At 38.1% G+C, this 25,227-nt stretch overlaps 1 protein-coding gene across 1 annotated transcript in view; it reads right to left on the reverse strand.

The window, feature by feature from the left end:
- INPP4B (inositol polyphosphate-4-phosphatase type II B) overlaps window positions 1-25,227 on the reverse strand; it is a 736,226-nt gene that overhangs the window by 191,672 nt on the left and 519,327 nt on the right. The window contains exons 12-14 of the mRNA XM_018061563.1: window positions 13,093-13,223; window positions 12,633-12,737; window positions 249-357 (exon numbers count right to left, since the gene is read on the reverse strand). Coding sequence (XP_017917052.1) covers window positions 249-357; window positions 12,633-12,737; window positions 13,093-13,223 — 345 coding nt within the window. The remainder of the gene's footprint in view (window positions 1-248; window positions 358-12,632; window positions 12,738-13,092; window positions 13,224-25,227) is intronic.

Consider the following 25,227-nt stretch of genomic DNA (forward strand, 5'->3'; position numbering starts at 1 on the left):
GTATACACATCTGTGTCTTTTTTCCTGTCTTGCATACAGGGTCGTCATTGCCATCTTCCAAAATTCCATATATATGTGTCAAGTTTTTTGTTTTTGAAATTCAACAACTCTAAGTTCCTAAATGGCATGGTTGGAGATGTCAAGAACTATTCATTGTGATGGATCAAGCTTATTTATCCTAACTTGGTATACAAAAACTCTTCCCCAAAGGGAAGATAATATCATGAATGCATTCTGAGGTCACTTACTTTCTTCTTTCCACTTCAAATCTATGCAGGAGTTTCCGAAGACCGCCATTCTTAAATCCCTGAAAATGGGCAGCTGGGGCTCCCACGGTGATGACGTCGTAGAGAGCATCTGTAACAAGAACGGACAAGGAGATGAACACTTTGCAAACATTTATCTCCAGCATGCTGTTTGCACTGAAGCATTCACACTGTGGGAAGTGTGAGGAATTATTCTGTTTAATTTTGCAGGAATAACAATAAACTCACATCTCAAGGGGGCAAGACGAGCTAATCAATCTTTCTAAAAGCCACCTGTGCACCTAAACCAGTTATAATATCTGCTTGATTTATGACTACATCTTAATTATATACTACTGTGTAGAACAGTACGTTCTCTCATTCTTCTATATACTTACTGAGATAACACATTAATTGGTCTTTTGTGTATTTTGCTTCATTGTGTTTTGCATCATTTAATTTGCCATCTTATTGAAATTCAACAATAATGAACAATCTTTCAACCAAAAGTTGCAAAGAAAAGAACCAAAATATTACCGTACTTTGACCCAAGGACAAAACGGTACTAGTGCCTTTACAAAAATCTATACACCACAGTTTTTTGCCTATATATACTACATCACACAATTTTGAATGCATGCAATTGAATTTTGCAATTTCCTTGGGTGGCATAGAAAGAATACACAAATTGTCTTGATCTATTTTCCAGTGAGATACTTTGTTTAAACAATAAAACCCCCATACATTTAAATTGAAACTCAATCCTTTGATCTCGAAAGCCATCAAGTTTGATACATATTAAGTTTACCACTTCAAAACATGCCATCATCCTAAATTCTAATGAAAAGTATCCCTATAAGAAGAAAGACTAAGTGAATACCCTCTTGTTAAACCACATTTTATTTGAGAAATCTAATTTCATAGTAGATCCTTTACAAATTGATTTTGATATTGACATCTCGGTTGTTTTTCCAATCTCATTTACAGGGAAAACATAAATTATTTTATTAGCTTCGGGTACATACCATGACTTTTTCATAGTGGTTCAAGCCAAATACACCTGAAACAGTAATTTTTTTTTAAATAAAATAGGTCCTCAAGTGAAAACACTTCAGCTGCATTCAGAGAACTCAAGGTCACAAAAAAACCCCAGAAGTACAACCCAAACTAAACAGCCATTAAAGCAGATACTGAACAGTCACTTAACGGACTACTGGAGTTCTGAGCTTGTCTTCTTTTAAAAAGTCACTAGTCAACTAACAGTCCTACTAAGTCACTTCAGTCATGTCCAGCTCTGTGAGACTCTATGGACTGCAGCCCACCAAGCTCCTCTGTCCATGGGATACTCCAGGCGAGAATACTGGAGTGGGTTGCCGTGCCCTCCTCCAGAGATCAAACCCACATCTCTCACATCTCCTACGTTGGCAGGTGAGTTCTTCACCACGAGCACCACACGTGGGAAGCCATCTTTTCTTAAACTAGCAACATATTAGATTTGTGTGAAATTTAAGATTTCTTAGTCCCGAGGATTTTAACCTAAGATCTAAGAAAAGGGTTCTAAGGTGTCCACAAACAGACGTTAACTGTCTCAGTGACTCCGTTTTCCTTCATGGAAGTGGGGATCACAACTTTCTCGAGTGATCATGGGATCGCTTAAAACCGCCAACACTAAATTCTTGTCCACTTTCACTTATCTGATGAGAAACTTGAGGACCTTGAGTAGTTGTCTGCCTCATCTAAAGTCTTAAAGACATTATACCCAGGGATTTCTGACTTCTAACCCAGGAATGGAGAGTGAGCAGTTTAAGTTACCGACTGGACTCTAAGTCCGCAGCTGCATATAACAGCTCTGCTAAGTAAAATTTGTGCAACACTGGGAAAAGTATATAATCTCTCTATGCCATGGTTCTTCTGCTAGAAAATGGAGTGGGAAGTAGTTACAAGAAGTTAGCATTCAATAAGTACTATCTATGATTATTTTCCCTATAGATAGAAATCCTATCAATTAAGCATAGAAGGCTGATATTTTAACTTTAGCTATTTCTCTAAAAAAACAAAATTTTCAGTCTGAAAAGGAAAGTGATAGTGAGGCTCAATCTTCTGAATAAGATCAGTTTGTGTATCAATTTAAACTACTTGTGGGTGGCGAGGGGGGCATGATGCTGCAAAGAATTACACTAAATTTCTGCTAAAACCTGGGTGATCAGCAATAACAACAATATTCCAAAGCGACTAAAAACATGTGGATAACACATGTCCGGTCAAGCACAAATTATATACATTCCAAACTCAATTTTCCAAAAGAGACGTCTATGATTTTTATTAGATCCAAGAAAACTTGTGGCCTCTCCAACACCACCCAACAAGGAGAGGAAGGATGAGAAAAGTTGATATCTGAGGGAAGAGAGCAGTTTTTGTTTTGTTTTTAAGAGAGAAGTTTTAATTGATGGAGATTAACCTGTGGAAAATTCTTTAAGAGATGGGAGTACCAGACCACCTTAACAGCCTCCTGCAAAATCTGTATGCAGGTCAAGAAGCAACAGTCAGAACCGGACATGGAACAACAGACTGGTTCCAAACTGGGAAAGGAGTATGTCAAGGCTGTATATTGTCACCCGGCTTATTTAACTTATATGCAGAGTACATTATGCAAAACACTGAGCTGGATGAAACACAAGCTGGAATCAAGATTACAGGGAAAAATATAAGTAACCTCAGATGTGCAGATGATACCATCCTTATGGCAGAAAGTGAAGAGGAACTTAAGAGCCTCTTGATGAAGGTGAAAGAGAGTGAAAAAGCTGACTTAAAACTCAACATTCAAAAAAATTAAATCATGGCATCTGGTCCCATCACTTCATGGCAAATAGATGGTGAAACAATGCAAACAGTGACAGACTTTATTTTCTTGAGTTCCAAAATCACTGCAGATTGTGACTGAAGCCATGAAATTAAAAGGCACTTGCTCCTTGGAAGAAAAGTTACGACAAGCCTAGACAGCATATTAAAAATCAGAGACATTACTGACAAAGATCTGTCTCATAAAGTGAAAGTGAAGTCGCTCAGTTGTGTCCGACTCTTTGCTACCCCATGGATGTAGTCTACCAGGCTCCTCCACCAGTGGGATTTTCCAGGCAAGAATACTGGAGTGGGTACCCATTTCCTTCTCCAGGAGATCTTCCCGACCCAGGGATTGAACCTGGGTCTCCCACATTGTAGGCAGACGCTTTACCATCTGAGCCACCAGGAAAGTAAAAGTAAAAGCTATGTCTAGTAAAAGTTATCATTTCTCCAGCAGTCACGTACAGATCTAAGAGCTGGACCATAAAGAAAGCTAAGCACCAAAGAATTGATGCTTCTAAACTGTGGTACTGGAGAAGACTCTTGAGAGTCCCATGGACTCCAAGGAGATCCACCCAGTCCATCCTAAAGGAGATCAGTCCTGAATATTCATTGGAAGGACTAATGCTGAAGCTGAAGCTCCAATCCTTTGGCTACCTGACATGAACAGCTGCCCCATTAGAAAAGACCCTGATGCTGGGAAAGATTTGAAGGCAGGAGAAAGGGACAACAGGGGACGAGGTGTTTGGATGGCATCACTGACTCAACGGACATGAGTCTGAGCAAGCACCATGAAGGACAGGGAAGCCTGGTGTGCTGCAGTCCATGGGTGAGACACAACTGAGCAACTGAACAACAATGACAACAACAACAACAACAAAACTGACTTACTTTTGCAAAATTTGCAAAACTATTTGTGACTGCAAACACGTTGCTAAGGCCCCTTTTAGGGTCTTTTAAAGAAGACCATGCACATGAAAAGGCTTGAACATAAGCTTTGTTAGCTTCATGGAGAATCTGTCTCTTCAATTTATCCATAGTTTCAGGCATCCTCTGAAGCTACTTTCTAGGAACAGAAACTTTTTCTTTATTCATCCATCTCACCGAAATGTTGGGAATCCTAGTCACCCGTGTAGGAACTAAGAGACTTGGAAACAGTAGATAACAAGTGACTCAAATACTCTCTACTCCAAAAAGAGCCAATTATTTATCTTTAAATCAAAATGAAAAAACTAGCATTCTTTAAAATTCACCTATAGTTAAGAACCTCCAAAGTTATGAACAAGCTCTTTCATATCCAAAATTCTGACTTTTACTCTTTTCTATTCTATTTTCTATGTATGAACTTATCTCTTTTAGGGTTTTAACATAATATTTTTACAGAAGCCTATAAAGTCTCCATCTCTGTCTAGATCTGACTTCTTCCACAGTGAATTAACCAGTTCCTAGCTTGTCTTATGAACATCTCCGAGTGTCAGCCAGCTATTAAGCTTAACTTGTTCTGGCTTAAAAAACAAAAAAACTCTTAGAAAACATGTATTTTACATATTCAGATTTTATAAAGATAAATTATTACAAAACATATTAGTGATAAACTGATACAGCAATTATGGAGACTAATAGGGAGATTCCTTTAAAAATTAAAAATAGAACTACTCTGTGATCCAGCAATCTGACTCCTGGGCATATACCCAGAGAGAACCATAATTTCCGAAGACACATGCACCCCAGTGTTCACTGCAGCACTGCTCACAACAGCTGTGAGAAGGAAGCAACCTCAAAAGAGGAATGGATAAAGAAAATCTGGTACACACATACAAAGAAATATTACACAGCCATAAAAGGAACAAAATTGGGTCATTTGACGTGCCATGGATGGACCTAGAGAGTGTCATACAGAGTGAAGTAAGTCAGAAAGAGAAACACAAATATTGCCTATTAACGCATATATGTGGAACTGAGATGAATGGTATAGATGATTTTATTTGCAAACCAGAAATAGAGACACAGACATAGAGGACAAATGCATAGACACAGGGGAAACGGGAGGGATGGGATGAATTATGAGATTGGAACTGATTTATATACAACATTGATAGTATGTATAGATACTATAGTATAGATGACTAACAAGAAGCTACTGTATAGTTCAGGGAACTCTACTCATTGCTCCGTGGTGACCTAAACAGGAAGGAAATCCAAAGAAGAGGAGGTAAATATATATACATATATAAGGATTCACTTTGTCATAGAAACTAACACAACATTGTAAAGGAACAAAAAAATAAAATTTGATTTAAAAATAAAATAAAATTGAAAAGTGTTATATATTCTAAAATGCTCATTGAAGTTAACAATACGTGAACCGTGAACTTTCTGATGTTCAAGCTGGTTTTGGAAAAGGCAGAAGAACCAGAGATCAAATTGCCAACATCTGCTGGATCATCGAAAAAGCAAGAGAGTTCCAGAAAAACATCTATTTCTGCTTTATTGACTGTGCCAAAGCCTTTGACTGTGTGGATCACAATAAACTGTGGAAAATTCTGAAAGAGTTGGGAATACCAGACCACCTGACGTGCCTCTTGAGAAATCTGTATGCAGGTCAGGAAGCAGCAGTTAGAACTGGACATGGAACAAGAGACTGGTTCCAAATAGGAAAAGGAGTACGTCAAGGCTGTATATTGTCACCCTGCTTATTTAACTTCTCTGCAGAGTACATCATGAGAAATGCTGGGCTGGAGGAAACACAAGCTGGAACCAAGATTGCCAGTAGAAATATCAATAACCTCAGATATGCAGATGACACCACCCTTATGGCAGAAAGTGAAGAGGAACTAAAAAACCTCTTGATGAAAGTGAAAGAGGAGAGTGAAAAAGTTGGCCTAAAGCTCAACATTCAGAAAACAAAGATCATGGCATTCGGTCCCATCACTTCATGGGAAATAGATGAGGAAACAGTGGAAACGGTGTCAGACTTTATTTTTTGGGGCTCCAAAATCACCGCAGATGGTGACTGCAGCCATGAAATTAAAAGACGCTTACTCCTTGGAAGAAAAGTTATGACCAACCTAGATAGCATATTCAGAAGCAGAGACATTACTTTGCTGACTAAGGTCCGTCTAGTCAAGGCTATGGTTTATCCAGTGGTCATGTATGGACGTGAGAGGTGGACTGTGAAGAAGGCTGAGTGCTGAAGAATTGATGCTTTTGAACTGTGGTGTTGGAGAAGACTCTTGAGAGTCCCTTGGACTGCAAGGAGATCCAACCAGTCCATTCTGAAGGAGATCGGCCCTGGGATTTCTTTGGAGGGAATGATGGTAAAGCTGAAGCTCCAGTACTTTGGCCACCTCATGCGAAGAGTTGACTCATTGGAAAAGACTCTAATGCTGGGAGGGATTGGGGGCAGGAGGAGAAGGGGACGACAGAGGATGAGATGTCTGGATGGTATCACTGACTCGATGGACATGAGTCTGAGTGAACTCCGGGAGTTGGTGATGGACAGGGAGGCCTGGCGTGCTGTGATTCATGGGGTTGCAAAGAGTCGGATGTGACTGAGTGACTGAACTGAACTGAAGTCAGTTATTTATTCTATTCAACAGCATATATTAAATATATACTAGGAGCAGTTTTATTCTTTTAAATTTAGTTAGAGTTAGTTGCAACTGATTGTTTTTCTCTAGCAAAAATCACATATACAAAAAAAGAATCAATCGAAACATAAAAATTATAAAATAATCTGATCAGTGATATTTGTCTCATTTAAGATGTTCCTCATTTTGTCATCCTTATATTATCTTTTGTGATATGAATAGCCCTTAACTTTCAGATTTTTGGTACTGAGACAATTATAAACATATAGATGGGCATTTTATTTTATAGGAAGGTTAAGCATTTTATAGGAAAAAAGTTTTCATTTTATAGGTAAAAACTTAAACTTTTATAGGAAAGTTATTTTATAAAAATGTTATAAAATCTTATCATTTTTTAAAAAAATAATATGCATGTTTTATTTGATATTTTTTATTTCAAAACTTCCTTGGCTTTAGGAAAATGTATCTCATGTACCATATGGGGAAAGTGGAGTTCAAGCTATTGAGTCTCCTTAAGCTAAAGATACTAGGTTGTTTGAAATCTAATAATAGGGCTGCCTTATACCCTTTTAAAAGTCACTTATTAATAAAATGAGATAATAAGTCTATTTTTTCCCAGAAGATCTCTTTCAAATTCCTACAACTATAAAAATAGTGCTGATGAAAAAAAAATGTAGACCTGCTGATTTCATTTCAAGGAACAATTTAAACATAAACCTTGACTTTAAAATGGCCCACAAAATGAATTGGGTATGAATCACAGGACAACAGGGAATTTTAAGGGAAATCTGTTTCAAAATAGTCCGAGCATGTTGGCATCACCATTAAATGCATCTACAAGATAATTGTGCTTCATTGATAAGGTGATATACCCAGGCTCTTGAGATACAGAAATCAGGGAGCTCTTAATAGCTCCTCCTGCATAGAGATTAGAAGAGTAAGGGGCAGAAAAGTCAACTGACTCATCCACATTAAACAGTAAATCCAGGCCGATATTACACCTGATTCCAACTGCAGCTTTACAGTATAATATAGTAGTTTCTTTCTTTTTTCCTTTCTTTCTCTTTCCCTTCATTTCTTCCCTCCTTTCTTTTTTTCTTCCTTCCTCCATTTCTTTTCTATGTACTATATACTATTACATATGTATAACATATAAAATAACTTAAACATAGAATATCACAAGAATCCATAATGCATAACATTCACGACTATATTTCTATGAAAGGAAAATATACTGGAGAGGGAAACTGTCTTCTTCATTTCAAGGATTTATGTTATTGTAGTCAAAGCTGCTAAGATGCCTATAGTGGTGGCTATTCTGTTTGCTGCATTTAAGCAACGGATAAGGATGAAAAATTAACTTAATGGGTCTGGGGCCACCTGAAGTTAAATGAAGGTTATTTCATTTGTCAGTATGAGACATTACAACATTAGTTCTGCTCAGTTACTTGTTTCAAGAGCTAGACATTAGCCTTGTCTTTGGTGAATCTGCCTGCTACTGTTTGCAAAACTACCTCTCCAAAAATAGCAGATAGATTAATCAAATGTGGATAGATGCAATTTACTAATGGTAAGAATGAAAATAGATGTAGACTATATCCAAATAATTCACCAGTGAAATACCAAGGCTTGGCTAATCTTACTTGCATCATTACCTTGCAAAATGTTGTCTGTAATTCAGCTAAACATTCAAATCAGCAACTATAGATCTTAAATACATTTAACTATGATTCATTTAATCTGCTATATAAGTAGAAAACTTGATTGACTACCATTTATAACTTTTAAACATTATACTTTGCAAATAAAGATAATCAAAGCTCAGAAAGGTTATGAATTTGGTTAAACTAGGAAAAGTAAGGGGTAGAGGCCCCAGGAGTCAGTCAAGTTTTTAATTTCTATGATAATATAGAGTTGGTGATCTGGTCTATAAAGCACCTAATGTAACTGAATTTCAATTCAAAATAATGTTTAAAATTATTAAAACATATATATTTTAACACATACAAATTTTATATTTAATGTTATATGTAGGACATGCATTATATATATATATATGATATGTGAGTAGCCTTGGGGGAAAATTTATATGTAACAGAATTCAGTACTTTCAAATTAATTTGGGGGTGTTAGATCTCTAGTCCTTTTGCACATTTTTTTCTCAGGTGTTCAAAGGAAATCTCTTTCTGAAAACATGTGAAAAACTCTCTAGTTGATGAGTTGTACCCTAGTTCTCTTGCCTGCCAATGCAAGAGACACAGGAGACATGAGTCCAATCCCTGCATCAAGAAGATCCCCTGCAGGAAGAAATGGTAATCCACTCCAGTATTCCTGCCTGGAAAATTCCTTGGGCAGAGGAGCCTGGTTGGCTGTACTCCTTAGGGTCGCAAAGAGTTGGACATGAGTTAGTGACTGAGCATGCACACCCTAGTTCTGTAACTTCAAAATCTAGCTTTACTCTCTACTGTTTGGTATTTGTCATCATAAATAAGAAATTCTTTTATTATGGGTTGAATTGTGCCCACCCTCCCCTCAAAAAGGTATTTTAGAATATTACCTTAATTGGAAATAAGATTTTCACAGATGCAATCAAGTTGAAATAAGGTCATTAGAGCAGGTCCTAATCCAACAGGACCTAATCCAGTATGTCCTTAAAGGGGACATTTGGACATTGAAGCAGACACCGAAGATGATATAAAGACATAAAGGGGAACAACATGCAAAGACTGAGGATCAGGTGATAAAAAAAAGAAAAATAAGAAAGCTAAAGATTAAGCTAAGATTAAGTTTCAGAGGAAGCATGGCTCTGCTAACACCTTGATTTTTGACTCCCAGCGTCTAGACTGTGAGTCATTACATTGCTGTTGTTTATGACTCCTGCTTGGTGGTACTTGTTATGGCAGCTGTAGGAAACTGATACATATCTCACCAAACTAATCAGAAGACATTTAGTTTGCTTTTTCAAATGTCTTTATGTTAGTTGTCAGTTCCTTTTACACTGCAGAAACAACAATTAAATAATTAAATGTCTTGTATCATACCCAGTTCATTCTAGTCTGTTTTCAGATATTAACCTGGGAAAAAACAGCATAATGTAAATGGTTCTTTTGTTTTTAAGAAATAAGTAGAATGTAAAAGTCTACTTAGCTAATAATTTCCCTTTGTATACTGGAAGTATTTTAAGGATCATCACCAAATATTTGAATGGATATTTAAGTATAAATTCATATCAATTTGTCTCCAGCAGACATGGTTTAATGATACTGCTATCCATCCATAGCTGTAACTCGAGTTATCATTTTCTCTCTTCTTTTTATTCCATCTGTCATGGAACTTGCAAGCGATGATTTTTCCAAAATGCCTCTCTAAATCATCGTTTCTCTAAATCCGGCTACGTTTTTGGTTGAAGATTTCAATGTATCTTCAGTTCAGTTCAGTTCAGTCACTCAGCCGTGTCCAACTCTTTCCGACCCCATGAATCACAGCATGCCGGGCCTCCCTGTCCATCACCAACTCCCAGAGTTCACCCAAACTCATGCGCCTCAGGTCAGTGATGCCATCCAGCCATCTCAACCTCTGCCGTCCCCTTCTCCTCCTGCCCCCAATCCCTCCCAGCATCAGGGTCTTTTCCAATGAGTCAACTCTTCGCATGAGGTGGCTTAATAGGCTCTAAACTAATCACTTTCCTCCAATTTTAACTGTCATGAAAAAACTGACAATCTGCTTTGTTCCAGTGATGACAACTATAGCATGTATCACAAAAACTATTATTGTTGATTCTATATGTTTTATATTCTCTAGCTCACTTAATCAGGACAGGAGCAACACTGCTTAGAAAGATTAAATAACAGGCTTAAGGTCAAACATAAAGTGGTAAAGCTGAAATTCTGTTCTACTCCAAAATATATACACTTGCTACTATATCATAAAAGTCTCTTCATATTGGCTATTAGAAAAAAAAATTATGTTGGTTGCCAGATAGATTTTGAATGTCCTAGCTTCTTTATGACTTTGTTTTTGATGATTTTTAAAAATCATTAGATGATGTTATATTCAAATTATTAATAGAAACAAGTAACCAAGGAAGAGCTTCTAAAGGCCTTAGGGCCAATCCGTCTTGCTTTTAATTCTATGCTTTCATTTGACATAATTTTTGGTAAACAGGATGCATGTTAAAATTTCAGATACTTGATAAGGTATATTAAAATGCAATTATAATTGAACATAAATAATCAATATAATTATAATATACTTATAATACAACAATGGGCTTCCCAGGTGACTCAGCTGGTAAAGAATCCGCCTGCAATGAGGGAGATCTGGGTTCGATCCCTGGGTTGGGAAGATCCCCCGGAGAAGGTAACAGCTACCCATTCCAGTATCCTGGCCTAGAGAATTCCATGGACTGTATAGTCCATGGGGTTGCAAAGAGTTGGACATGACTAAACAACTTCTACTCACATCAATAGTACAATCATATGTCAGAATGATTTTAATTATGTTTGAACTTGTATGTTAGCTGGTTGTGTATAGACAATCAGTATGCACAAACTTATACAAATTTTTTTGATTACAAAACTTCAGGTAATTTTAAAGCAGACAGATTTCATTTTAACTTTTATAAAAGCCTAATCTATTTTGAACTGTGGTGTTGGAGAAGACTCTTGTTGGAATCTCGTGGACTGCAAGGAGATCTAACCAGTCCATCTCAAAGGAAATCAGTCCTGAATCTTCATTGGAAGGACTGATACTGAAGGTGAAACTCCAATACTTTGGCCACCTGATATGAAGAACTGACTCATTTGAAAAGACCCTGATGCTGGGAAAGATTGAAGGCAGGAGAAGAAGGGGACGACAGAGGATGAGATGGCTGGATGGCATCACCAACTTGATGGACATGAGTTTGAGGAAGCTCTGGGAGCTGGTAAGGGACAGGGAAGCCTGGCGTGCCGCAGTCCATGGGGTCACAAAAAGTCAGACGTGACTGAGTAACTGAACTGAATGAACCTCTCTATTGTGACAATGGCTGCAAAATTGTGTGTTAGAATGCTTCTTTAGATGCATCTGTGAATGACTATGTGCATGTTTGTATGTATATGTTGAACAGACTTAGCATGAAAGATTGACAATATAAAGGAACTTCTGGCTATCTGGGAAGATAAGTAGGATGACCATAGAATTTATTATTCACACAGAGAGAGCTTTGAGAGGTAATGGATGTGGATGGCATCATTAACAAAGCTGATGGACAAACATCATAATATGGTCCTTTTGCTGATAAATAGTGGCAGATGGCTCCCCCAAATATTCACAAAATATGATATGGCAGTAAGTTAAAGAAAAAGGGAGATGAGAAGAAAACTTAAAATATATTTTATACTGAGAAATTACAAGGAATTATGTAGCAGCAACATCTTATCATTCACTCTAAAGCTATTTAAGTATGTTATGAAAATATTTATATTTTCTTGAAAAATATATTTCAAAACTGAGTATGTCAAAATACTCTACCACTTTCTGATAAATCCACCTCTCCTAGAGAAGGAGGTGATCTTGTTGATGGTCACCACTAAGTCAGAGAAACCATCTGTCAGTCCACCTTCGGACTTCGGTTTCTCAGGGTAGATACAAAATGAACCAGTCTTGTTTTACCTTTCTTTCTAATTCAAATAGTAGAACAATGGGTAGCTATTTAGGAATTGCTGAAAATACTTAAGGAAGCTAATACTCATTTCGTATAGTTACTGGCAACTCAGTTCAGACACCATATTTACAAACACAGCAATGAAAATATAATGGTTTCTTTCGCAGTGTTTCAGGTCATTATCAGCTTCAACTGTTTCCTCTTCATCTTTGTATAACCGCTAGAATTTTAAATTCCTCCAATAGTCAAGCCATTTAAAGAAATACACACCAACATGATTTGTCCGTTTGAAAAATAATACTATATCCCTACCTTTCAAGTGAGGGCTGTGTACGTGCATTCTTTGCAGATGTAGATTTATTGGAACAAATTCTAATGTTTTTTCTCCTTTGCTGCTGCTTGATTTGAAAGAGGACCCTAGGTGGAAAAAAATCGAACCTCATTAGTAAATAAGTATGTGCATGTGTGTGCGCGTGCACAAACAGGTGTTGAAAAGTCCATCTGATGTAAAAGTTCAGACGAAAAATATTTCTGGCATGAGCTTCTTTTTTTCCCTCAGAAATTTAATAAAAAAAAATTCTGTTACCTCTAGAATGATGTCATGAGGGAAAATAGTGTAATTTTTTCTTCTTTGCTTTTCATGCCAGGATGGTAGAGTTGAACCTAAAAAAATTTTGGCTTTTCTACATTCATAATAATACTTATGATTGCTTTCACATAACATACATGAAATTCATTTCACTTTGTATATGTGAAGTCATTGATTTCACACCTGTTTCCTTGCTGAGTTCTGTCAGAATGTCTTGGTACATATTCACCATTTGATCACAGTGAGTAAGGACGTTTTTTCGTAGATTGTCCCAGTGTGGAGAAAGCTCACCAAGTTCTTTTAGCTCCTGGTTTCTGTTAAGTATGGAAAAGAAGAGAAAATATTGATTTTTATCTTAAATCCATCCATACAAAATGCTTTACAGGGTTGCCAAACTAATTGACTGACCATCCCTTTCAGGAAAACTTTGTGATGATTGGGAAAAATATCATTTTAACACAAAGGAAGATATGAATGGTTTAGCCCACACAAAAATTAAAAGTTCTGTATGCTTAGTCACTTTAGTCATGTCTGACTCTGCAACCCTATGGACCATAGCCCGCCAGGCTGCTCTGTCCATTGGATTTTCCAGGGAAGAAGAATGGATGCTTTGAACTGTGGTGTTGGAGAAGACTCTTGAGAGTCCCTTGGACTGCAAGGAGATCCAGCCAGTCCATCCTAAAGATCAGTCCTGGATGTTCATTGGAAGGACTGATGCTGAAGCTGAAACTCCAGTACTTTGGTTACCTCATGTGAAGAGTTGACTCATTGGAAAAGACTCTGATGCTGGGAGGGATTGGGGGCAGGAGGAAAAGGGGACGACAGAGGATGAGACGGCTAGATGGCATCACAGACTCGATCGACATGAGTCTGAGTGAACTCCAGGAGTTGGTGATAGACAGGGAGGCCTGGCGTGCTGTGATTCATGGGGTCGCAAAGAATTGGACACGACTGAGTGACTGAACTGAACTGAACTGATACTGGAGTGGGTTGCCATGCCCTCCTCCAGGGGATCTTCCTGACCCGGGGATTGAACCTGCATCTCCTGCGTTGCAGGTGGGTTCTTTATCACCGAGTTACCAGGGAAGCCCATGGTTCTATATATCAAGAAACAAAACATTTTCAATTTATTGGTAATAATCTCACAAAGATGACAAAGACTTACTACCCTTAATATATAGAGAGGCCATTCAGCTTTCTTTTTTTAAAAATCATACTAAACCTCAATAGAAAAATAACTAAATTCTAGGCTTTGACTATTCAAAATAAAATAATCTGGAACGAGCTATCTAACCATGTCTGAAGCTATTCAGATACTCTAGTTTATGTATAAAAAAGCTGTAATTCTTTTAAAGACCATACATAGTATGATCCAGTATGATTTTATTGGTCTTAATTTCAGCCAAGGACAATCTAAGTAAATACTATATGCCTATATTTTGTCCCATCTTTATCAAAAGAGCTAATCAAGTCATCTAGGTTTTAATTATTAACTTTTATCTAATTCTCTACCCTTTAGCCAAGTTAATTTAAATCATCAGAATGCCTTTTAAAGTTATAATGATAAATGATTTAATATGCTGCTTGGTTAGATTTCTCATTCATTTCTGTAACCTTTTACCAACAACATTTTCATGAGGCTAATTTAACCAGCAATAATGAACCGTCTTTGCTATTTTGGCTGTGAAACATGCTAAATACCAAGCTAATAAATTCAGAAGATGTAGAATCTTTAACATCCTGTTAAATGCAAGAATAATGGATGGTGTGCAAAAATGTGACTGGCTTTCAAATGCTTGGAGCTGCTTTTGCTTTGTTTCAGCAGGGATGCAATATAGTATTGCTGCATCTTCCACCTGAGGTCTTTATACTTCCTGTGAACATCAATCTCAGTCTCAACTTTTCCATCGGTTAGCTTTCATCACACAGCATTCACAGAAGTAATTAATCAATGGACAATTAGATTAAAGGAAGTTCATGACAGAAGGGGGATTAGGAGGGAAGGTTGAAGCATTAGAGAGTCAAGTTCTCTGTGGACTCAGATGACAGGGTGTTCACATTCAGGACAAAGTAGCAACAACCGAAACAAACACATAATTTAAAAAGCTGAAGATATCCAAGTCTAGAACTCAGGTGATTAGGTTAAACATAAGGTACATAGCAAATATGATACAGCAGCTTACTAGGTAAGATTTTGAGCTTTATTTTCAATATATGGTTATAATAGAAATATTAACTTAGTATTGCTGTTTAATACTAATAAATGCACCAAGAGTTTACAATGTATGTTGTCCCTGAATCTCTATCAGAAATAATAATTATAAGAGGAAGTGGTGAGAAAGGGAAGAGGTGATTGTAAAGTCCCTGACTATGGTGTGGAATACTGGGGTGGAATATACCTCCCTGCCTAAGACAAATCTGACAAAGTGTGGTCTGAAAAGCTTACTGTTCTATAGGGAGTGACTTAGGGAAGCAGGGAGGAAATCTATAAACTGATATTTAAAATGTATTATATTCCTCCAGTATGTCAAAACTTATATACAGGAATATGTAGATGAAACCTGGCATTCACTGCATGTTTCTCCTAAGAAAACATTCGATACACATCTTGAAAGGGACAACCAACCAATGTAAGGTTTCTCTGCATTAAAAAATAAAAGTTTAAATGTAGGAGAACTATAGAATAAAGGTGTAATAAACCAGAGCAATGAAAAATGCATAAAACAAAATGGGGCAGAGGAAGAAAGTCACTGTAAGGTTTTTTTAAAAAGAAAAAAATTACGTTGTATGCTTGCTAAGTCACTTTAGTTGTGTCCAACTCTTTGCGACCTGATGGACTGTAGCCCACCAGGCTCCTCTGTCCATGGGATTCTCCAGGCAAGAATACTTGAGTGGGTTGCCATGCCCTCCTTCAGGGGATCTTTCTGACACGGGGACTGAACCCATGTCTCTTACATCTCCTGAATTGGCAGGTGGGCTCTTTATCACTAGTACTACCAAAAAAAAAAAAAAAATTACATTAATACATTAAAATAGTGAAGATAATTGGTGCACCAAAATCAGCCAACTTTTCAATCAGGAAGGCTAGGGTTGTTTGTATCATAGTTTAACTCTGAATTGATAAGCAAAAACTTTTGAGTTTAAGAGCCTGGCTTTGTATCTCCTCCTAGGTTCTCTGGAAGGCAGGGCCTGAGATCAAACAATCCCAGGTCAGCCAGAGGAAGGAAAGAAGAGAAGGGTTGAAAGGAAAAAGCAAAAGCAGACGTAAGGTGGTCTGTTTAATGAGGTGGGAAGAACTTCACAAGAAAACAAAGCTGGCTACTTGACCACATGGAACAACTCCAGAGAAGTCATAATGAGATTTCTCCTCTTTGGAAAGATTTTCTAGGTGGAGGAAGTCATTTATTTATACCAGTTCCTTATCTTCTTTAGTTCACTGGTAAAGACCACCATGAGACATTAACTCTTTCGTACCTCCAGTAGTATAATCTGTGGGCAGTTACTGCCTCTGGGCAGCCACTGGGGAGTAATATCTCAGTGGAGACAGAACTTTCCTGGGTCTGGTCTGGAAAGCCATACAGATTTACTCTGGATATTTCCATGGCAGACATCACTGGGGTCATGGTAATGGCTGGTCTCCACCTTAAGGGAGACTAATGTGTGTGTGTGTCAGTTGCTCAGTCGTGTCCGACTCTTTGCGACCCCACGGACTGTAGCCCACCAGGCTTCTCTGTCCATGGAATTCTCCAGGCATGAATACTGGGGTGGATTGCCATTCCCTTCTCCAGAGGAACTTCCCAACCCAGGAATCGAACCCTGTCTCCTGCATGGCAGGCAGATTCTTTACGGTTTGAGCTACAGGGAGACTGATAAGCTGATGGAATTAGGAGATAAGGAGACAGTGGTAGCACTAGCTGGTGCTCTTGATCGAGCAAGTGGTCAAAAGCTGAAGACATGTTGGAGGTGAGTAGGCATAGCAAAGCACATAAACTGGGCCCAGGACAGGCAAACCTCTTGCATAATTCAGGTTCACCTGCATCATGTTATGAAATCCACATACCATATAGAAAATCCTTCATCTTCCCCAAGAAGGAAGTTCAAGTACAGTCCTTCAAGGTGATGGCCAGTTGCAATTCCCCAGAGATTTAAAGAGAAGCAGTGCCCCAAGCATAACAGCTGATACTCGCGCTGATTTGGGGGCCTTAACTGATGTTGATTACCAATCTTTTCTACCACTCATTCCAGATTTGCTTCAGACTCTACTGGTACTTCAGCTGGTCTGGATTGCTGCCTTGTGAGGTTATCTAGACCTTAATCCCAAGAGATTAGTCTCTTAGTTTTCTTTCTTTCATGGAATTTTAGTTGTGGCAGTTTCCCATTCATTTGGACATGGAACACCTCTGAGTTCTAGTTATATTTTTCTTTGCTCAGATTGTGAACAGTAGCCCTGTTTCCTCATGGTGATGAGCAACGTACCTTTTACTATCTCTCCTGGTCCATTCAGTTAGAAATGTACGGTAGTCATACCACATGTAAAATCAATCACAACTCCCAGTTAATTGGGACTCTTACTGGGTCCTCTGACAGAACTGCCTCTGCCCCTACTCTAAGAATCAGTATTCTAACTGGCAAAGTCTAGGGTTATAGGGAAAGGAAGCACAGATCTCCAAGTAGGGCATTATTCTGGCTATGACAGGCACAACATCTGATATGAGCTGTTGATTTAGTATATAAACTTCATCCTGGAGGGTTTTTGCCCAAGCTGGTACCTTAGCTGAGTCTTTCAAGGTGAATATTATTCCGCTGTTCTAACAGGTCAATGGCTTTTGGTTGGGGGCCGGGGGGCGGGGTGGTGGTGGTGGTGGAATGGAGGGCAGTGATTACAAACTCGTATGGCAGCTCATTTGATGTAACAAATGTCCTTTGGTTGGAGCAATGTCATATGGGACAACATATCATTGGATCAGGCATTCTGTGAGCCATCAGATGTGGGAGCTAGCAGTGACATTGTGAGTAGAAAAAGTAAACACAAATTCAAACTACGTTTCATATCCCAGTATTAATTGTTGCCTTCTCCAAGGTCATAGGGATCCAACTTAACTGACCTGCCACCAAATAGTTGCTCAGTCTCCCCAACAGAATGGTACAATATTTGAGTCCATTGCCAATGTTAATGTAATGTTAATTTAGCAGTAACAGTAGCTACATCAGTCTTGGAGAGGGAGGCCATGCCTTTAGGTTCAAGTATAACCCCTGTGTCTATCACCAAGGCCATTCTATTTATGGGTCTGTTTCACAAACTCTGGGGTGTCTGAGAGTCTGGCTAATATCCACGGGCAGGTGATAATGTCTGTCTGGTTGTAAAGGGCCTTCTATGCAGTATTTGTTTTCTGATGAGCATGGCTCTCAGACATAAAGGTATTTGTGCTAACTCCTATAAGCCCATCCACATACCCCTGTCCAGACTCCTTGAATCCAGTCATATAGTCTGATTTCTTCCAGATCATTCCTTTTGCTAATACTCAATATATATCCATGCCTGAAGCCATCTCTCTCTCTAAATTAATAACAATTATGCTGCTCTTCAGATCTACCCACAGGATGGATTTTGTCATTACTGACCTTCATTATCTACCTAAAATATCAGGCTGACCCATCTTTTTAAGAGTTGAATTCTTTCCTCCTCCATGAGTCAATCATATGAGATCTCCCATGGAGCTATAAGAATGAATGAGAGAGAAGCATCATGAAATAGAGGTATTGACATGAGGTCAGTGACATGAGACTCTGGGACAGCTCTTTATGAAATATGTTCATACCTCCCAGATCTGCTTAAGCTCAATTCCAAATGTATAACTCCCATCTCACAATACCTTACTCCTGTATCATGCAATGGGATCACATCAGTACCCACCTCATAACAGGCAGCTCCAGGCCAGAGCTGTGTCCCACCATCAGAAGTTTTGTCTCTTAACTAGGGTCTAGTATTAGATTGGGATGATGCAGGATGCACCAGCGCATTTCAGAACTCTAAAGGTCTGCACTGAAACAGTCTTATCTGGATTTGCTGAAGCTTCCACAGGCTAAAACTCTATTTCTCACCACAGATACTGTCAGGCCTAAGGCTGAACCTCCGTGGTCATGCACCCAAGGGCTTGCAACATAGGATCTTTTGAAATGTTCTTGTTACTTTGGGCTCTATTCGACACATTCTGCTTCTCCATTAGTGATTTATATATATATCAGTTCAGTTCAGTTCAGTTCAGTCGCTCAGTTGTGTCCGACTCTTTGTGACCCCATGAATCGCAGCACGCCAGGCCTGCCTGTCCATCACCAACTCCCGGAGTTCACTCAGACTCACGTCCATCAACTCAGTGATGCCATCCAGCCATCTCATCCTCTGTCACCCCCTTCTCCTCCTGCCCCTAATCCCTCCCAGCATCAGAGTCTTTTCCAATGAGTCAACTCTTCACATGAGGTAACCAAAGTACTGGAGTTTCAGCTTTAGCGTCATTCCTTCCAAAGAACACCCAGGACTGATCTCCTTCAGAATGGACTGGTTGGATCTCCTTGCAGTCCAAGGGACTCTCGAGTCTTCTCCAACACCACAGTTCAAAAGCATCAATTCTTCGCTCAGCTTTCTTCACAGTCCAACTCTCACATCCATACATGACCACTGGAAAAAACATAGCCTTGACTAGACAGACCTTAGTTGGCAAAGTAATGTCTCTGCTTTTGAATATGCTATCTAGGTTGGTCATAACTTTTCTTCCAAGAGCAAGCGTCTTTTAATTTCACGGCTGTAGTCACCATCTGCAGTGATTTTGGAGCCCCAAAAAATAAAGTCTGACACTGTTTCCACTGTTTCCCCATCTATTTCCCATGAAGTGATGGGACTGGATGCCATGATCTTTGTTTTTACTTTATATAAATAAATATCTATTATATAAATAAGTATATATATATTTATATCTAACCACTATATCATATATCAAATATATAGATGATATATAGTGATTATATACATTTTTGTGTATATGACTTTTATGTATATTAATGATGTGTATCAGAAATGCAGCTCCAAAGCACAGCAGTCACTTATGTGCATAGATGAAAAAGGTCTTTTTGTGTATGTATATGGTATGTGCTGTATTCCTGATTTTCCCCGTTATTTGTCATTGAACCAACTTATGTTAGAGATGAAGCAACCCTATGTTACTCTACAGCAATTATTAGCACCTCCTTCATTTGTAAAATATCCCATTAGATAATCTAAATTATAGGATACCAGAATTAAGATATCCTTTTGATATAGACTATAAGCAAACAACAACTACAAACTCACACAATGTCACAGTTGGAAGGAAATTTAGGAAACAATTTGAAACCTGCTGCTTCACAGAAGGAGGCATCTAAATAGAATTGCTTGTTAGTCTCAAAGTCACTAGAATATTATAAGACTTTTACACTTTAATCCCCACGTACACACTTTCCTCATCCCACAAAATTCTGCACTATAAAGGCAAAAAAATACTTAACAAAATCACAAACAATAAACAGTGGCTTGTTTGTTGAAGGTACTCAAAGAATATATGTTGAGTGAGTTGTGTTTACAACCTGGACCTATTGACTTTTAGAAGTACATTTATAATCTTTCATGTACTCTTAATATTAAACCTGAACTCAGGATAAGTTATACTTGGGAATTTTTACTTCTGAATCATTCAGTTAGAATGGCATGGAATCTACGTACACAGTAATAATCTCTAAAATGTGTTCAAGTGTATAGTGGTGCCCAGTATTCTGAGACCCATAGATAAGGCCCCTGTGGTCCAGCCTGCATGTTGCCACTTTTACCTAATAGAAATCTGGCATCCACATTATAATTACATAGCTACCCATCTTTACTAAGTCTTTAGTATGAATGATAAAGATTATGAGCTCTGTAAATGTATTTTCAATTCATAGAAAAATATTTTTTAAAACACTCCTTGCCCATCTATAAACTTTATCATTTTACTCACAGTAACTACGGCTTCTGCTTTCAAAAGCTGTCTCTTTCAATTGTTACCCTACAACAATAAAAACAAAACTTTCTTTCTGGAAAATCTCCTGTCCTGCTAGAAAACATACAATTTCTTATGAATTCCCTACTCCACTCTTACTAAAGTTCTATTTTTAAAACAAATCTTCTAGCTTGTCTCTAATTCCTTCTGATTCTCCAAGACACTAATAGCGAGGCATGGAAAGTTGAAAAGACTGAATATTCAAATATTAATAAGCTTAGGCCGGTTACATGTTAAAGTTCTTTTGGCACTTACTGCCATCCATCCACTTTCACTTTGCTACCTACAAAAATAAAAGGCAAATTATATAAAATAAGTCTCCAAAGGAGACAGGTGATTGCTAAAGCCTACTTGAGAAATATCTAATGCTCCATGGTTCTTGACATTTCAACTGTAAAGTCTGACATTCTTGATAGTGGATGAAATATTCATACAGCACTCTGGAAATAACCTGATGGGGCACTTTTTGTCTATATGGTTTATTTCATCTTGCCTTGTTTAAATATTTCAAAAATACATGCTTTCCCTCTGCAGGAAAATTTCAAGTAGTTCCTGGAAGTTCTTATGACCTGCTGAATTTTCTAAAATGTGAAACACACAATGAAGTATATAACAAGCTTGAAATGCAGGTTATTAAACAACATAAAGAGAAAATGAGACCACCTCCCCCCACCAAAAAAAAAAAAAAAAAACCCCAAAGGACTCCTGGAAGAATAAAGAGGAATAATTGAACACGAAAGGAGTCATGTAAACTAAAAGGGAAATAATCAAACCTGCCTTACAATGTTCACATATGATGCATGAAACATTGGAAAGATAACTAAACAGAAAAAAGTTGTAAACGTCCTTACTTACACCCCTGGGGGTCATGGCTAGAAGAGCAGGGAGGGTGTTGGGAACAGAGAAGCCAAGTAAGCAAACTAACATCAGACCCCTTTCCTTGCTCCAGCTACCCACCTGCTCTAACAGAATCTCTCTAATTATACAGAGCTATAAAAAAATTTCTGCTGGTAAAAAATAAAACTAGGTTTAAGACTACCAAAATAGAACAACAGTTAAAAAAGGAGAAAGTTTATCATCTACTTAAAGCTTCTATTTTAAAGATAGTTTTAAAGCCCACTGACAATGTATTTAAGAGGGGGAATTCCAACACAGGGAAACTTGCTCTGAGTCTTTGAGTCACTGAGACTTGTCTTCGTTATCATTTTGTTTGACCACAGTCCTCAGTCCATGGAAAGTGTGTAATGTAGGCCTGTTGACTGAATGAATGAAAGGACTGCTTGCAGGCTGTAGTTCTTAGATTTTTCTGATATTTGAGAGAAAGTCAGACTATAAACTGACTCCGTATAGTCAAGGACCCTATAGTCAAGGCTATGGTCTTCCTAGCGGTCACATACAGTTGGGAGAGCTGGGCTGTAAAGAAGGTAGAATACCAAAGAATTGATGCCTTCACATTGTGGTGCTGGAGAAAACTCCAGAAAGTGTCTTAGACAGCAAGGAGATTAAATCATTCAATCTTAAGGGAAATCAACTCTGAATACTCTTTGGAAGGATTGATGCTGAAGCTGAAGCTGCAGTAGTTTGGTCATCTCATGTGAACAGCTGACTCACTGGAAAAGTCCCTGATGCTGGGAAAGATCGAGGACAGAAGGAGTAGAGGGCGCCAGAGGATGAAATGGCTGGATAGCATCACCGATGCGATGAACGTGAACTTGGGCAGACTCTGGGAGATGGTTAGGGACAGGGAGGCCTGGAGTGCTGCAGTCCGCGGGGTTGCAAAGAGTCGGACACAACTGGGCGACTGAACAGCAACAGCAGGATATAAACTAACCCTAAAGCAGGATGCTGAGATCTTCTCCAAATACAATGGATACATGTAATACATAAATGTGTCACCGCTGGGCCCTCTAACCTTATATGGTCTAGGTCTGTAACCCTGGCTTCTCCAATTCTTCCTCAGGGATAGAGAAAGATTTGAAATATATCTTCATATTGCATTTCTTACCGCAATGGCTTATTTTGTGTGTCAACTTGGCTGAACCACAAGGCATCAGATATTTGGTCAAATGTATTTGCAGATGTGTCTATGAGGGTGTTTTAAATGATATTAACATTTGAATCTATAGAATGAGTAAAGCAGACTGTCTTCCCTATATTGGGTGGGTCTCATCCAATAAGTTGAAGGCTCACATAGAACAAAAGGGCTGAGCAGAAGAGAACTCCTCTTGCCAGACTGATTTTGAACTAGGACACTGGCTTCTCCTGAGTCTCAAGCCTGCTGGCCTTTGGAGTAAAACTACATCACAGTCTCTCCTGGGTCTCCAGCTCGCTGACTCACTCTGAAGATTTTAGGATGAGTACACACAGACACACATACATACACCTCCTACGGGTTCTGTTTCTCTAGGCAATCTTGAGTAACACACTATGTAGAGATTTCATCACAAAGCTTTCTCTCTGCTTATGCAAAAGAAGTTGGGGGATAGTGATGAGATATAAATGTCTGGAATATAGTTTAGGCTCTTTCAAGACTTTTTTTTACAAATACTTTGCCAACTTTTTCAAAAGAAAAATAACCACAGAGACACTCAGCTTGTCTAAGGGACATACACAAAACATTGCTCTAGTCCTGAGGTCAAGCTCCACATGTGAGCATCTATTTTATATGTAAACCACCCCCCCCAAAAAAAAATCTGGTTATGTAAACTCAACAATCTTTGATATTTTGAAAAGTAATTATTGTAAGAAAGAATGCCGAAGAATAATAGTCAATTCATTTACAAGAATGTAGTAAAGGTGGATGAAACTGGAGCCTACTATACAGAGTGAAGTAAGCCAGAAAGAAAAACACCAATACAGTATACTAACACATATACATGGAATTTAGAAAGATGGTAACGATAACCTTGTATGCGAGACAGCAGAAGAGACACAGATGTATAGAACAGTCTTTGGACTCTGTGGGAGAGGGAGAGGGTGGGATGATTTGGGAGAATGGCATTGAAACATGTATAGTATCATGTATGAAATGAATCGCCAGTCTAGGTTCGATGCATGATACTGGATGCTTGGGGCTGGTGCACTGGGACGACCCAGAGGGATGGTACAGGGAGGGAGGAGGGAGGGGGTTCAGGATGGGGAACACATGTATACCTGTGGCAGATTCATGCTGATGTACAGCAAAACTAATACAATATTGTAGAGTAAAAAAAGAAAATAAAATAAAGTTATGCATCTATGTGAAAAAAAAAAAAGAATGTAGTAAGACCAAATAGCCTGATAAAAGTTTATCTACGAAAGGATACAGCCCAGTAAGAAAAACATTAACATGTTATCTGAAATTGTTATTATCTAAGCAAATAGAAATATTTTCCCACAATGAGCTGTATAGTACCATTTTTCAAAATAAAAATAGCTACACAATTTAAATAGAGCTTTTGGTAGTTATCACACTCTAAAACTACATGTGGGTGTACATGGGTGGCAAGTTTAATAGCCAAATGTCTTTCATTTATTAAGTAAAATTAGACCTCAAATCAAACCTAAAAGAAGTCATAAAAGTTTACCCATTAGGAAAAAAATTAAATACAAAATAATCAATGAAGAATAGACTCCATAAATGACTGGTGGGTGGCTTCATTTCATAAAACGGTCAGGTGATACCATAAAACTGAGGCAAGTTTGGAAAAAATGACTGGACATTCTGAGTGATCATTTACTCTGGGTTTTGCTTGCCATTAAAATAAGTGGATGTGGTATGATGCACTCAAGTTAACTACAGGAATTAGTTGTAATCACAGAATCTGTTTGTATCTGATAACCAGCCAAGTTCTATAATTTAATTTCAGGTAACTTCATTAGAAAAAGAATGAGGACTGTTGAGCATGTTTTATTCCATCCTGAGAGTCTATTTTCTGTTCCTGATAAAGGTGATTTGGTGTTTATTTACCTCTAAATAACATCTCACTTACCCTCCAAAGTTTATCAAACATGGTCATCTACTATTATTATTATTATTTATTTCTTAAAGCTCAGTGTTCCACTTATATTTAAAGTGGTGGCATACTGTCTGAAATTTACCCTAAACCCACATACACTAATACATGTCTTTTCATTTTGGGTAGCCAGGAAAATTACTAACGTACCTGAAAGATTAGTAAAGCAAGAACTTGTGCTCACAGTATCATTACTTTTCCATAACTCCTGCTCATTCTTTTAGAAAGTGTAAACATTTGTGGGGATCACCCCTGTG

The sequence above is a fragment of the Capra hircus genome, chromosome 17, assembly GCF_001704415.2.
Source record: "Capra hircus breed San Clemente chromosome 17, ASM170441v1, whole genome shotgun sequence".
NCBI lineage: Eukaryota > Metazoa > Chordata > Mammalia > Artiodactyla > Bovidae > Capra > Capra hircus.